General features: G+C 38.8%; 1 protein-coding gene across 1 annotated transcript; it reads right to left on the bottom strand.

The window, feature by feature from the left end:
* Window positions 1–11,412: 11,412 nt before the first annotated feature.
* LOC147313435 (uncharacterized) lies at window positions 11,413–12,700 on the bottom strand. The gene has a single exon (XM_086262990.1). It carries the CDS (start codon window positions 12,619–12,621, stop codon window positions 11,413–11,415), a length of 1,209 nt encoding a protein of 402 aa, XP_086119116.1. The 5' UTR covers window positions 12,622–12,700.
* Window positions 12,701–14,197: the final 1,497 nt, after the last annotated feature.

The following is a 14,197-nucleotide window of genomic DNA, read 5'->3' as shown; positions in this document are numbered from 1 at the left end:
CATTTGTTTGAAAAATGTCTTCATTCAACAATAATTCATCTTAGGTATAAAAACAAGAAATAGGTAATAGCTGCATGTGTGTTTGTGTGTGTGCATAATATACATACTTGTTTCCCAGAAAGATTTAATACTAGATGGATAGAGACCAGGGACGTGCAGAGGGTGGGCTAGAGGGGCTTGAGCACCCGCCCCTTTCCTGATGAGTGCCCAAAGTGCCCTTTTGTTGAGGCAACTTTTAAATTTTATTTATTTATTTATTTATTTATTTATTTATTTATTTATTTATTTATTTATTTATTTTATGTGTGTGTGCGTGCGGAGTCCTGTCTGTGCCCCTCAACAATAATATTTAACTATTAATCATAGTTTTGCTAAATAAAAGGATCTGGCTTGCATCAGTCACATGATCACATTTAACCAATGATCGCCCTCGACGGCAGAACGCGCTGGTTACGAGCCGGGAACGAGCTCACAAAAAGCACGCGCATTTGTTGCGGTCCGGAGCTGTAGGAGAAACACAAGTTAACTCAGAGACACAGACTGATGCGACAAACCCAGTAAGTAGGTGTACAGCGCACACTGTAGTGTGTAGCACACAGGAGTATTAGCTTATTACATACACGTTGGTAAGCTGTCTTGTTGCAACTGACGAACTGAAACAAACGAGCGTGCTGTGTGTGCAACAGCGTGACAAACATTACCTGTCCTTTTATTAACTGCACAAGTAGTGCTGGTCATAGCTGCTGGCTACCTGTGTAAGGCTGTCATGGGTCTGTAGCTCTGTCACCGTTTTAGGGAACATATTTAGTTTTAAAGTAAGTTTCTGGGCATTTCCTGCCTTTCTGGAGGGATTATATTTCACTAAAAAACGATCTAATATGCATGTCCACATAATAATTATTATAATTATAATATATTAAAAAACACACGCTGTATTTTAAAGAACATACATTAAGAAGCAGATTATATTAGATTTATATTTTAAATAAGACAAAAGTTGGATTTTACAGCAGTAAAATGATTGTATCTCTACAGTTTAAAAATGTAATAAGCTTTGCCCTGCACAGAGTGGATAGTGAAACAAATGGAATCATCATAAATACATTATTTCATATTTATTACTTCCCCCTCCTCATTGCTTTATTATTGTAGCTCTAGTAATAAATAATAATGTAAGGATGCCCATAGTATATACAGTATTCTGAAGAAGGTCTAAAATGTCACTGTGTGTGCATGTGTGTGTTTTATTTAGCTGGATTTAAAAAAATATTACTCATGATATAACATTGTGCAGACATGGCTGGTAAGGACATGAGGAGGAAACAGTAGGAGCTGTATGAGGCTACTAAAGGCAGGGCTATAACATTTTGCTGTCATCATTTTATTATAGATCAAGTGCAAGAGTTGTTAGGTGTGGATAATTAGATTATAGTTTATTGCAATAGCAAGTTGTGCCTTGTTCTCAGATAGACAGCAAGTGGAGAGTGATATATGAAATGATGGGAAGGAAGGAAGAAGAGAAGCAAAGAGTGATTCACAGGCAGAGCCGAGTTTATGTCACAGTTTTTCGTTGCCTTATGGTTCCAAGCGCTGTCACCAATCTTTGCATTTTGTTATTATCTCATGAAACTTGTTTAATCAGCTACCATCTCTCCTGTGGACTTTTTAATGTCTACAGTCTCAGATCAACACAGCCCTGCCCTTCCCATATTAGATTCTTGATGAATGTGTGTTGTTGTTATTCAGCATGGTTCAATGTGCCCCTTTTTAACTTTGAGCACCCGCCCCTTTAAACCTCTCTGCACGTCCCTGTCTGAGAACATCACCAAAGATTTTCCTGGCGCTTTGTGTGACTGTAGATTAAGGAGAAAATCATTTGTGAATCTTTACACTGCAGAAATGCACGTCACTTCTTCCTTGATGGCCTGCTGAACTCTGCGTTTGCCACAGAGTTATGTTTAATTATGATCCACTAACCTGGATTTACTACTTGTAAGCATGTTGGCAGTCTAATAAAAGTGTTTTGGAGTACTGAAATATGTCTTATCAAAATGGTAAAATACAGATATTAAATATTGTGTGCTTAATTTGCAGTTAGTTTCAAAAATCGTCTCGCCCATCTTTTCTTAAAATAAGAGGTGCTCTATAAAAATGACATTAAATTCTGTAAACGTGCTCTATTTGCAATTATTTATCATTACTGTTGTCCAAGTGGTCTCATTTCAAAGTTGAAAGCGAGCATCGGAACGGGCAAGAAAGGCGACTTTTAATTGACTTTGAATGTGTTGTGGTTACTGATATCAGATGGGCTGGGTTGAGAAACTGGCTTAGAATTCCTCTTGCCTTCAGCATGGCCACGCCCCTCTGACTTCTGCAATCAACAAGGCATTTTTACCCAGGGAAATGTTTATTTCGCTTTTCAGTTTGGACTGTTCTCTGTAAATTCCTGAGAAAATTTGAGAAGATCAGGAGTGTCTGAAAAACGTAAAACAGCCCATCTGTCACCAACAGCAATGCTGCCTTCAAAGTCACTTAAATCACCCTTTTTTTTTTCTGGCATGTGATTGGCTGATTAGATATTTGCATTCACAAGCAGCTGAATAGGTTAGTGCAGGGGTCAGCAACCTGCGGCTCTTTAGTCCTTTTAGTGCGGCTCTGCGTGGTTTGGGAAAATAAATTATTTTTTTAAGTAATTAGCTGAAGTGTATTTTATTTGTGTTAGTTCTTTTTTAACTTGTAGTTCTAAATTGGAAGATTACTGTGATATTGAAATGAAATATAAATATAAAATTATATTCTATTAGTTTTTGAACGCTCAAAATAAGCGTCACACTTGCGGAAGCCGATATACCCGCCGAAACGCCGTGCATTTATCGAGACTTTCAACCCCAGGTAGGCTAATTATCAATCTTCGGATCCACATTATGTCAGCAGCTCCACCGTGAACTATGTTAAAAACAAACACCGCTCACGCCTCACAGATGACAGCTTACAGTCCTGCGTAAAGATGAAAGTGACTTCATACAGCTCCGATTTGCAGACGCTGTGCGCAGAGATTCAGGAGCAGAAGTCCCATTGTAAACATATCACGGCAGACCCAACGATGTTTCCATGAACACGCTTTACAGCTTCTCTTTATTGACCACTTTTCACACACGGTTGCTGTATGCATACAGCCGGTGTTAAAGCTCACAGCCCGACACATACCAACACAACAGCATAGAGAGCACAGACGTTAAGGCGCCGAGGCGTGATCGCGGGTGCCGCTCAGGTGCGTCCGCCTCCCCTGCAGCGGCGCTGCAGACCACGCCCCGCCACACACATTAACCAGGTAAAATACATATTGTCAGGGTTCCTGGGTCGGTGACCCAGTGTTTTCAGTTTTGTTCATGTTCATATATATATATAGCATATAGTAAACAATGAATCTGTAAACGACAGCTGTTGACATTTTTTAAAAATGAATGAAAAAGCATATTTAAATAATCAACATACATGATTTAAATATAAACACACACGTGACAAGAGACAGAACGTGTAGAAGATATATGCAGAAAGAGCTTTCAGTGGTCAGCTGATAACATGATATCTAAAAAATACATAGCTCATTTTCCTGTCTGTTAGTTGGACATGCTAACCTGTTAACAAGCTCCTATATTCACCCATACAGTTTGTAGATCATTTTGCTAAAATAGGTAAAATCTCCACTCTTTCAGGGCACTAATAGGCTAAAGGCATATTACAAAAGGTCATTCATGTATTCACAGATTCTCTGTAGTTATTCTGCTGCTCATTCACCTGTAAAAACCACACCAATCATTATTTCAACAGCCTTTTTATTTTGGAACAAAAGCATTTGACGATATGACTTACAGGACGTTACCAAATTCATGAAGCTATATTTGTGAGTTTATTTATCAATATCAGTTTAATGTAAACAGACTGATGTAGTAATAGACAGTAAAATGTTGGTGCGTGTGTAATATATGAGCGTTTATGTTTCTCTACATGGGTAAAAGTACTCCATGTCGCCCTCTGGTGGTAGCAACCAACTATGAAAAGAATGGATGTTGGATCTTAACTAAATGATAAAAAGTTTTATTACTTTGTATTACTTTCTTTAGTTTGGTAAAATTTACAGTTTTAATCCCGTAAGAAAATAAATCACTATCATAGAGAGGGATATTAGTAATTCGTTTGTTAATAACACTTTGTTTGTGTTTGCTAATGTTTCGACAGGAAAATGGTTTTCTACAAAGTTGTTTCATGTACAGAGTAACACACACACACACACACACACACACGTATGACTTTGCCGGTTTCAGCTGAAACAATTTCAGTGTTTCAAACCATGTTCCAGGATTTTTCCTTCACCATTTATGAGGTTTCAAGAAGAAGATAAACGACAGATATGAATGTTTGAAAAAGTTATAGATGAAAAGATGAAAAATACTCAAAGGATAAATTCAATTGGTTTATTGTTTTATGAATAAGTTGAAAAAGAAAAAGTTAAACAAGTAAATAATGAAACAAGGTAAAATGAAGTAAGAACAAAACGTCAACAAGTAAATAATGAAACAAGGTAAAATGAAGTAAGAACAAAACGTTAACAAGTAAATAATGAAACAAGGTAAAATGAAGTAAGAACAAAACGTTAACAAGTAAATAATGAAACAAGGTAAAATGAAGTAAGAACAAAACGTTAACAAGTAAATAATGAAACAAGGTAAAATGAAGCAAGCACAAAAAGTTAAGTAAATAATGAAACAAGGTAAAATGAAGTAAGCACAAAAAGTTAAGTAAATAATGAAACAAGGTAGAGGAGAGAAAACCCCAACAATCCCCTCTGAGCACGCACTAGGCGACAGTGGGGAGGAAAAACTGCCTTTAAACGGGCAGAAACCTCCGGCAGAACCAGGCTCAGGAGGGGACAGTCAACTGCCGGGACTGGTTGGGGAGGTGAACAGAGGTGGAGCAAGACGAGGCTACACCTGCTGAGGAAGCAGTAGAGTTCCTCCTCCAGGGCCAGCGGAAGCGTTTGTTCTTCTTTTTCATGCAGTTTTCTACAAGAGCTTTTTTTTCCAGGATGAGGGTTCTCAACTCATCGATGGTTTCTTTGTTTTGTTTCTCAAGCTTCTTGCACGTTTTCTCCACCTCTTCCAACGTTGCTTGTTTTTCTTCAAGCTTTTCCCTGAGCTCTTTGGATGTTTCCTCCTGCATTATCTTGTCCTTGTGCATGTCTGCGTTTCTTTGTTGTACTTCTTTGTACATGTCTTGTAGCTCCTCATTTCTTTTGTGGATATCTTGGAGCGTACGCTGCAGGTCGTCATGTATGTTGTCTTGTTCTTGCTTTTGCGCCTGCATTTCAGTGTGTTTGCGCTTCAAGTTGTTGTATTCCAACAATATCCCCTTAGTGAGCTCGGAGTTGTTTCTCGCCATTTGCTCCATCCTTTTCTGCATGTGCGAGCATTGTTTGTCCAGTTTTTCTTTTTCCCCTTCTAGTTGCTTTTTCTCGTGAAGAAGGTCTTTATTTTGGCGCAGAGTATCATCCACCTTCTCTTTCAGCATTCTGTATTTTTCCTCCGTGACTTTGAGTTTGTGCTCCATGTCTCTTTGCTTTTTCTCCTGTTCTTCCTTCTGTTGGAGGATTTCTTCATTTTTTTTCACAGCTTCATCGAAGTTTGTTTGGAGCAGCCGATTCATTTGGTCCATATATTGGAGATCCCATTCTGTCTTCTCAACAGTAGCTTTGCTGTCTTTAAGCTGGTTGGACATCTCCTTTAGTTCCACGCTCTTTTGCTTGTTTTCCTTAATTAGGAAGACAATCTGCTCTCGGGCTTGTCCAAACTTGATTCCCCAACCCTCATTAATAATATTTATGTCGGGCTGGCGTTTTTGTCTTTCTTCCAGGTTCTTATTTTGCGCTTCCATCTGTCTACACTTCTCCTCCAGTTGAAGTTTCTCTTCTTCAATCTGTTGAATTTTATTCTGGAGGTGGTAGTTTTCCTTCTTACTGTCATGTAATGCCCTTTGGACGGCTAAGAGGTCATTTGGGGAAATTGGCCGGCCACGACAGGAAGGAGAAGCGGCGTAATCTTTTTGCCTTGGTTGGTGTTTTGTTGGATACATGTTGAAGGTTGTACACGACAACTCTGAAAAGGTTTCCAAAAGTTTCTGTGGTGAACGTGTGAAGGCTGCAAACACAAATGCTGCGAAGACACGAACTAAAAAACTGCTGTGTGTCACCCCTGTTTAAGGAAAAACTTCAAAGGATCGTGTAGTGACATCATAACTCCGTGAGCCAATGAGATTGTCATGTGACATTTTGGAATGGGGATATTTTTTTTTAAACCGTTTTCAAATTTAACTTAATATTTGACTGTTTCTTAACTGACCTGTTTAGCTGATTAAGAAATGAATTGAAACGAGCATCACTAACGTTATATAACAGACAACAGAAAAAAAACAGGTTTTTTTCTAAGTAATAGAGGTATAATACATTTTTTAAATTTTTTTTTTAAATTATCCTACTTTTTATAAGAGGGAACATTATTTAAAGAATATGTATTTAATTGGAAAACTCTCTATTCGTCTAAAGGCTATAACAAGAAAGGTGAGCTTCCTGCTCAAAAATGAAATGACCAAAATAAATGGAGCATTTCTCTGCAATTACAAACTCTGTGTAAACAATCTTGGTTTCAAAATAAGGCTAATGCTGGTGAGATGTCATCACAGGTGTAAATATTACTGCAGATGTTACTATGTCAAAGTTTCACAACTGTCTTATGTTTATTTATGTAGGCAAGACCTACTTTTCACTTTTTTGCTTTGCTATATGTTCTTGAGTGTATTAGTTTGCCAGCAGCACGAACATGTACTAGTGTCAATAATAATAGTACGGTGGATTAGAAAACCTGCTCACAAGTTGAATAAACACCCAGGATTGTTTCATCATTTTCATTCAAAACCAATATTTGAGTCAAAATGAGAAAGTTGTTTGTGCTGTCTGATGAAGAAGAAGCAAAATAAAGTGCAGTTTTGATGTAGATGATGTTGTATACAAACTAGAAGAGGAAGATAGTAGGATCTCTGTATCATGCTTTGTCACTTTGTACCATGTAATTCTTTCTATTTCCACCAGGGGGTGTTTTCAGAAGTGGTAGGTGGTAAAAGAAGAGGTCAGCAGGAAGATGGCGAAGAGCGACCAAAGACCAAGAAAAAGAGGCAGTCAGGCAAAGATGAAGAGTATTATATCCCTTACAGACCTAAAGACTTTGACTCTGAGAGAGGGTGAGGCATTAAACTGTTGCATCTGTTTCTTTAAAAAATGTGAATGGCTTTGTGTTTTATGCTGTTTTGTCCTGTGTTATGCGTCGACAGGTTGAGTCTCGGTGGAGAGGGCAGTGCTTTTGAACAGCAGGCCTCTTCAGCTGTCCTTGATCTCATGGGAGATGAAGGCGATCGCCTTAACCAGCAGAAGAAAATGATGAAATGGTACAAATTTCCCTATGTTTGACTCAGTATCCACCAAATGGTCATTTCAAACTATAATTTAAAGTCTTTTTTCCCCCTTCTTTTTTTAGGGACCGTAAGAGGAAGCGTTTTGTGAGAGAAACGGGAAAAGAAGACCAGAAGAAGAAGATCAAAACAGACAGCGGTCAGGTTATCAGTAACAAGAAGAACAGGAAGAACTTGTATCCTTCCAACAAAAAGCTTCTCTGTGTGCTGCTCTCAATGACCCTCTTCTCTACTCCTATGACAATATTAAGCTGTACTGTGAAGATGTTGTATCACTTGACAACATGTCAGTTATGAGGAGTGAAGGAAAAAATACAAGATTGATGATACAGGATCTGGATCAGATGGAGAAACAGGCGGAGGAGGCAGGAAGCCAGCAAGAGGTAGGAAGGCATCAAAATGAATAGCACAAACATGTTAAATATAGACCATCAGCCACCATGTTTTAACTCAACTCTAAAGGTAAATACTTCAAGTCCCTCTTCCAGCCTTGCGAGCTATAACCTCCAACCTCTTTGTTGTGTCGTGCCTCTCCCAGGTCGTGGCCGTGGCCGACGAGGTCCAAACGTACAGAGCTCCGGTGACCACAAAGCACGCTCGGAGCTGAAAACAAAGGATCAGATCATGAAGCAGCGCAAGAAAAAGCAGAAGCACCAGTTCCTGCAGGGCGGGGGGATGAGGAAGCTCCGCTCCAAGAACAAAAAGTGGCTCGGAGAAGTTAAAAAGTCAGGTTTTGGAAGGGGTGGCCATAAGAAAGGCAAGCTGAGGAAGAAACTGTGAGGAGGACAGAGGGTTGATGGTGTGGAGGACATCACGAGGAACTGGGTGATAAGCGTCAGAATCATCTGAGAACATCACCAAAGATTTTCCTGGTGCTTTGTGTGACTGTAGATTAAGGAGAAAATCATTTGTGAATCTTTACACTGCAGAAATGCACGTCACTTCTTCCTTGATGGCCTGCTGAACTCTGCGTTTGCCACAGAGTTATGTTTAATTATGATCCACTAACCTGGATTTACTACTTGTAAGCATGTTGGCAGTCTAATAAAAGTGTTTTGGAGTACTGAAATATGTCTTATCAAAATGGTAAAATACAGATATTAAATATTGTGTGCTTAATTTGCAGTTAGTTTCAAAAATCGTCTCGCCCATCTTTTCTTAAAATAAGAGGTGCTCTATAAAAATGACATTAAATTCTGTAAACGTGCTCTATTTGCAATTATTTATCATTACTGTTGTCCAAGTGGTCTCATTTCAAAGTTGAAAGCGAGCATCGGAACGGGCAAGAAAGGCGACTTTTAATTGACTTTGAATGTGTTGTGGTTACTGATATCAGATGGGCTGGGTTGAGAAACTGGCTTAGAATTCCTCTTGCCTTCAGCATGGCCACGCCCCTCTGACTTCTGCAATCAACAAGGCATTTTTACCCAGGGAAATGTTTATTTCGCTTTTCAGTTTGGACTGTTCTCTGTAAATTCCTGAGAAAATTTGAGAAGATCAGGAGTGTCTGAAAAACGTAAAACAGCCCATCTGTCACCAACAGCAATGCTGCCTTCAAAGTCACTTAAATCACCCTTTTTTTTTTCTGGCATGTGATTGGCTGATTAGATATTTGCATTCACAAGCAGCTGAATAGGTTAGTGCAGGGGTCAGCAACCTGCGGCTCTTTAGTCCTTTTAGTGCGGCTCTGCGTGGTTTGGGAAAATAAATTATTTTTTTAAGTAATTAGCTGAAGTGTATTTTATTTATGTTAGTTCTTTTTTAACTTGTAGTTCTAAATTGGAAGATTACTGTGATATTGAAATATAAATATAAAATTATATTCTATTAGTTTTTGAACGCTCAAAATAAGCGTCACACTTGCGGAAGCCGATATACCCGCCGAAACGCCGTGCATTTATCGAGACTTTCAACCCCAGGTAGGCTAATTATCAATCTTCGGATCCACATTATGTCAGCAGCTCCACCGTGAACTATGTTAAAAACAAACACCGCTCACGCCTCACAGATGACAGCTTACAGTCCTGCGTAAAGATGAAAGTGACTTCATACAGCTCCGATTTGCAGACGCTGTGCGCAGAGATTCAGGAGCAGAAGTCCCATTGTAAACATATCACGGCAGACCCAACGATGTTTCCATGAACACGCTTTACAGCTTCTCTTTATTGACCACTTTTCACACACGGTTGCTGTATGCATACAGCCGGTGTTAAAGCTCACAGCCCGACACATACCAACACAACAGCATAGAGAGCACAGACGTTAAGGCGCCGAGGCGTGATCGCGGGTGCCGCTCAGGTGCGTCCGCCTCCCCTGCAGCGGCGCTGCAGACCACGCCCCGCCACACACATTAACCAGGTAAAATACATATTGTCAGGGTTCCTGGGTCGGTGACCCAGTGTTTTCAGTTTTGTTCATGTTCATATATATATATAGCATATAGTAAACAATGAATCTGTAAACGACAGCTGTTGACATTTTTTAAAAATGAATGAAAAAGCATATTTAAATAATCAACATACATGATTTAAATATAAACACACACGTGACAAGAGACAGAACGTGTAGAAGATATATGCAGAAAGAGCTTTCAGTGGTCAGCTGATAACATGATATCTAAAAAATACATAGCTCATTTTCCTGTCTGTTAGTTGGACATGCTAACCTGTTAACAAGCTCCTATATTCACCCATACAGTTTGTAGATCATTTTGCTAAAATAGGTAAAATCTCCACTCTTTCAGGGCACTAATAGGCTAAAGGCATATTACAAAAGGTCATTCATGTATTCACAGATTCTCTGTAGTTATTCTGCTGCTCATTCACCTGTAAAAACCACACCAATCATTATTTCAACAGCCTTTTTATTTTGGAACAAAAGCATTTGACGATATGACTTACAGGACGTTACCAAATTCATGAAGCTATATTTGTGAGTTTATTTATCAATATCAGTTTAATGTAAACAGACTGATGTAGTAATAGACAGTAAAATGTTGGTGCGTGTGTAATATATGAGCGTTTATGTTTCTCTACATGGGTAAAAGTACTCCATGTCGCCCTCTGGTGGTAGCAACCAACTATGAAAAGAATGGATGTTGGATCTTAACTAAATGATAAAAAGTTTTATTACTTTGTATTACTTTCTTTAGTTTGGTAAAATTTACAGTTTTAATCCCATAAGAAAATAAATCACTATCATAGAGAGGGATATTAGTAATTCGTTTGTTAATAACACTTTGTTTGTGTTTGCTAATGTTTCGACAGGAAAATGGTTTTCTACAAAGTTGTTTCATGTACAGAGTAACACACACACACACACACACACACACACACACACACACACACACACACACACACACACACACACACGTATGACTTTGCCGGTTTCAGCTGAAACAATTTCAGTGTTTCAAACCATGTTCCAGGATTTTTCCTTCACCATTTATGAGGTTTCAAGAAGAAGATAAACGACAGATATGAATGTTTGAAAAAGTTATAGATGAAAAGATGAAAAATACTCAAAGGATAAATTCAATTGGTTTATTGTTTTATGAATAAGTTGAAAAAGAAAAAGTTAAACAAGTAAATAATGAAACAAGGTAAAATGAAGTAAGAACAAAACGTCAACAAGTAAATAATGAAACAAGGTAAAATGAAGTAAGAACAAAACGTTAACAAGTAAATAATGAAACAAGGTAAAATGAAGTAAGAACAAAACGTTAACAAGTAAATAATGAAACAAGGTAAAATGAAGTAAGCACAAAAAGTTAAGTAAATAATGAAACAAGGTAGAGGAGAGAAAACCCCAACAATCCCCTCTGAGCACGCACTAGGCGACAGTGGGGAGGAAAAACTGCCTTTAAACGGGCAGAAACCTCCGGCAGAACCAGGCTCAGGAGGGGACAGTCAACTGCCGGGACTGGTTGGGGAGGTGAACAGAGGTGGAGCAAGACGAGGCTACACCTGCTGAGGAAGCAGTAGAGTTCCTCCTCCAGGGCCAGCGGAAGCGTTTGTTCTTCTTTTTCATGCAGTTTTCTACAAGAGCTTTTTTTTCCAGGATGAGGGTTCTCAACTCATCGATGGTTTCTTTGTTTTGTTTCTCAAGCTTCTTGCACGTTTTCTCCACCTCTTCCAACGTTGCTTGTTTTTCTTCAAGCTTTTCCCTGAGCTCTTTGGATGTTTCCTCCTGCATTATCTTGTCCTTGTGCATGTCTGCGTTTCTTTGTTGTACTTCTTTGTACATGTCTTGTAGCTCCTCATTTCTTTTGTGGATATCTTGGAGCGTACGCTGCAGGTCGTCATGTATGTTGTCTTGTTCTTGCTTTTGCGCCTGCATTTCAGTGTGTTTGCGCTTCAAGTTGTTGTATTCCAACAATATCCCCTTAGTGAGCTCGGAGTTGTTTCTCGCCATTTGCTCCATCCTTTTCTGCATGTGCGAGCATTGTTTGTCCAGTTTTTCTTTTTCCCCTTCTAGTTGCTTTTTCTCGTGAAGAAGGTCTTTATTTTGGCGCAGAGTATCATCCACCTTCTCTTTCAGCATTCTGTATTTTTCCTCCGTGACTTTGAGTTTGTGCTCCATGTCTCTTTGCTTTTTCTCCTGTTCTTCCTTCTGTTGGAGGATTTCTTCATTTTTTTTCACAGCTTCATCGAAGTTTGTTTGGAGCAGCCGATTCATTTGGTCCATATATTGGAGATCCCATTCTGTCTTCTCAACAGTAGCTTTGCTGTCTTTAAGCTGGTTGGACATCTCCTTTAGTTCCACGCTCTTTTGCTTGTTTTCCTTAATTAGGAAGACAATCTGCTCTCGGGCTTGTCCAAACTTGATTCCCCAACCCTCATTAATAATATTTATGTCGGGCTGGCGTTTTTGTCTTTCTTCCAGGTTCTTATTTTGCGCTTCCATCTGTCTACACTTCTCCTCCAGTTGAAGTTTCTCTTCTTCAATCTGTTGAATTTTATTCTGGAGGTGGTAGTTTTCCTTCTTACTGTCATGTAATGCCCTTTGGACGGCTAAGAGGTCATTTGGGGAAATTGGCCGGCCACGACAGGAAGGAGAAGCGGCGTAATCTTTTTGCCTTGGTTGGTGTTTTGTTGGATACATGTTGAAGGTTGTACACGACAACTCTGAAAAGGTTTCCAAAAGTTTCTGTGGTGAACGTGTGAAGGCTGCAAACACAAATGCTGCGAAGACACGAACTAAAAAACTGCTGTGTGTCACCCCTGTTTAAGGAAAAACTTCAAAGGATCGTGTAGTGACATCATAACTCCGTGAGCCAATGAGATTGTCATGTGACATTTTGGAATGGGGATATTTTTTTTTAAACCGTTTTCAAATTTAACTTAATATTTGACTGTTTCTTAACTGACCTGTTTAGCTGATTAAGAAATGAATTGAAACGAGCATCACTAACGTTATATAACAGACAACAGAAAAAAAACAGGTTTTTTTCTAAGTAATAGAGGTATAATACATTTTTTAAATTTTTTTTTTTAAATTATCCTACTTTTTATAAGAGGGAACATTATTTAAAGAATATGTATTTAATTGCAAAACTCTCTATTCGTCTAAAGGCTATAACAAGAAAGGTGAGCTTCCTGCTCAAAAATGAAATGACCAAAATAAATGGAGCATTTCTCTGCAATTACAAACTCTGTGTAAACAATCTTGGTTTCAAAATAAGGCTAATGCTGGTGAGATGTCATCACAGGTGTAAATATTACTGCAGATGTTACTATGTCAAAGTTTCACAACTGTCTTATGTTTATTTATGTAGGCAAGACCTACTTTTCACTTTTTTGCTTTGCTATATGTTCTTGAGTGTATTAGTTTGCCAGCAGCACGAACATGTACTAGTGTCAATAATAATAGTACGGTGGATTAGAAAACCTGCTCACAAGTTGAATAAACACCCAGGATTGTTTCATCATTTTCATTCAAAACCAATATTTGAGTCAAAATGAGAAAGTTGTTTGTGCTGTCTGATGAAGAAGAAGCAAAATAAAGTGCAGTTTTGATGTAGATGATGTTGTATACAAACTAGAAGAGGAAGATAGTAGGATCTCTGTATCATGCTTTGTCACTTTGTACCATGTAATTCTTTCTATTTCCACCAGGGGGTGTTTTCAGAAGTGGTAGGTGGTAAAAGAAGAGGTCAGCAGGAAGATGGCGAAGAGCGACCAAAGACCAAGAAAAAGAGGCAGTCAGGCAAAGATGAAGAGTATTATATCCCTTACAGACCTAAAGACTTTGACTCTGAGAGAGGGTGAGGCATTAAACTGTTGCATCTGTTTCTTTAAAAAATGTGAATGGCTTTGTGTTTTATGCTGTTTTGTCCTGTGTTATGCGTCGACAGGTTGAGTCTCGGTGGAGAGGGCAGTGCTTTTGAACAGCAGGCCTCTTCAGCTGTCCTTGATCTCATGGGAGATGAAGGCGATCGCCTTAACCAGCAGAAGAAAATGATGAAATGGTACAAATTTCCCTATGTTTGACTCAGTATCCACCAAATGGTCATTTCAAACTATAATTTAAAGTCTTTTTTCCCCCTTCTTTTTTTAGGGACCGTAAGAGGAAGCGTTTTGTGAGAGAAACGGGAAAAGAAGACCAGAAGAAGAAGATCAAAACAGACAGCGGTCAGGTTATCAGTAACAAGAAGAACAGGAAGAACTTGTATCCTTCC

Source organism: Aulonocara sp. 'chitande type north' Nkhata Bay, linkage group LG15 (genome assembly GCF_057382095.1).
Source record: "Aulonocara sp. 'chitande type north' Nkhata Bay isolate Kocher_YH1m ecotype deep benthic linkage group LG15, A_spYH_male_GT1.1, whole genome shotgun sequence".
Lineage (NCBI taxonomy): Eukaryota > Metazoa > Chordata > Actinopteri > Cichliformes > Cichlidae > Aulonocara > Aulonocara sp. 'chitande type north' Nkhata Bay.
This window is presented reverse-complemented; position numbering and strand designations above follow the sequence as displayed.

Bases quoted from the DNA above. Each gene is read 5' to 3' on its own strand.
- LOC147313435 (XM_086262990.1), bottom strand. From the start codon at position 12,621: ATGTATCCAACAAAACACCAACCAAGGCAAAAAGATTACGCCGCTTCT.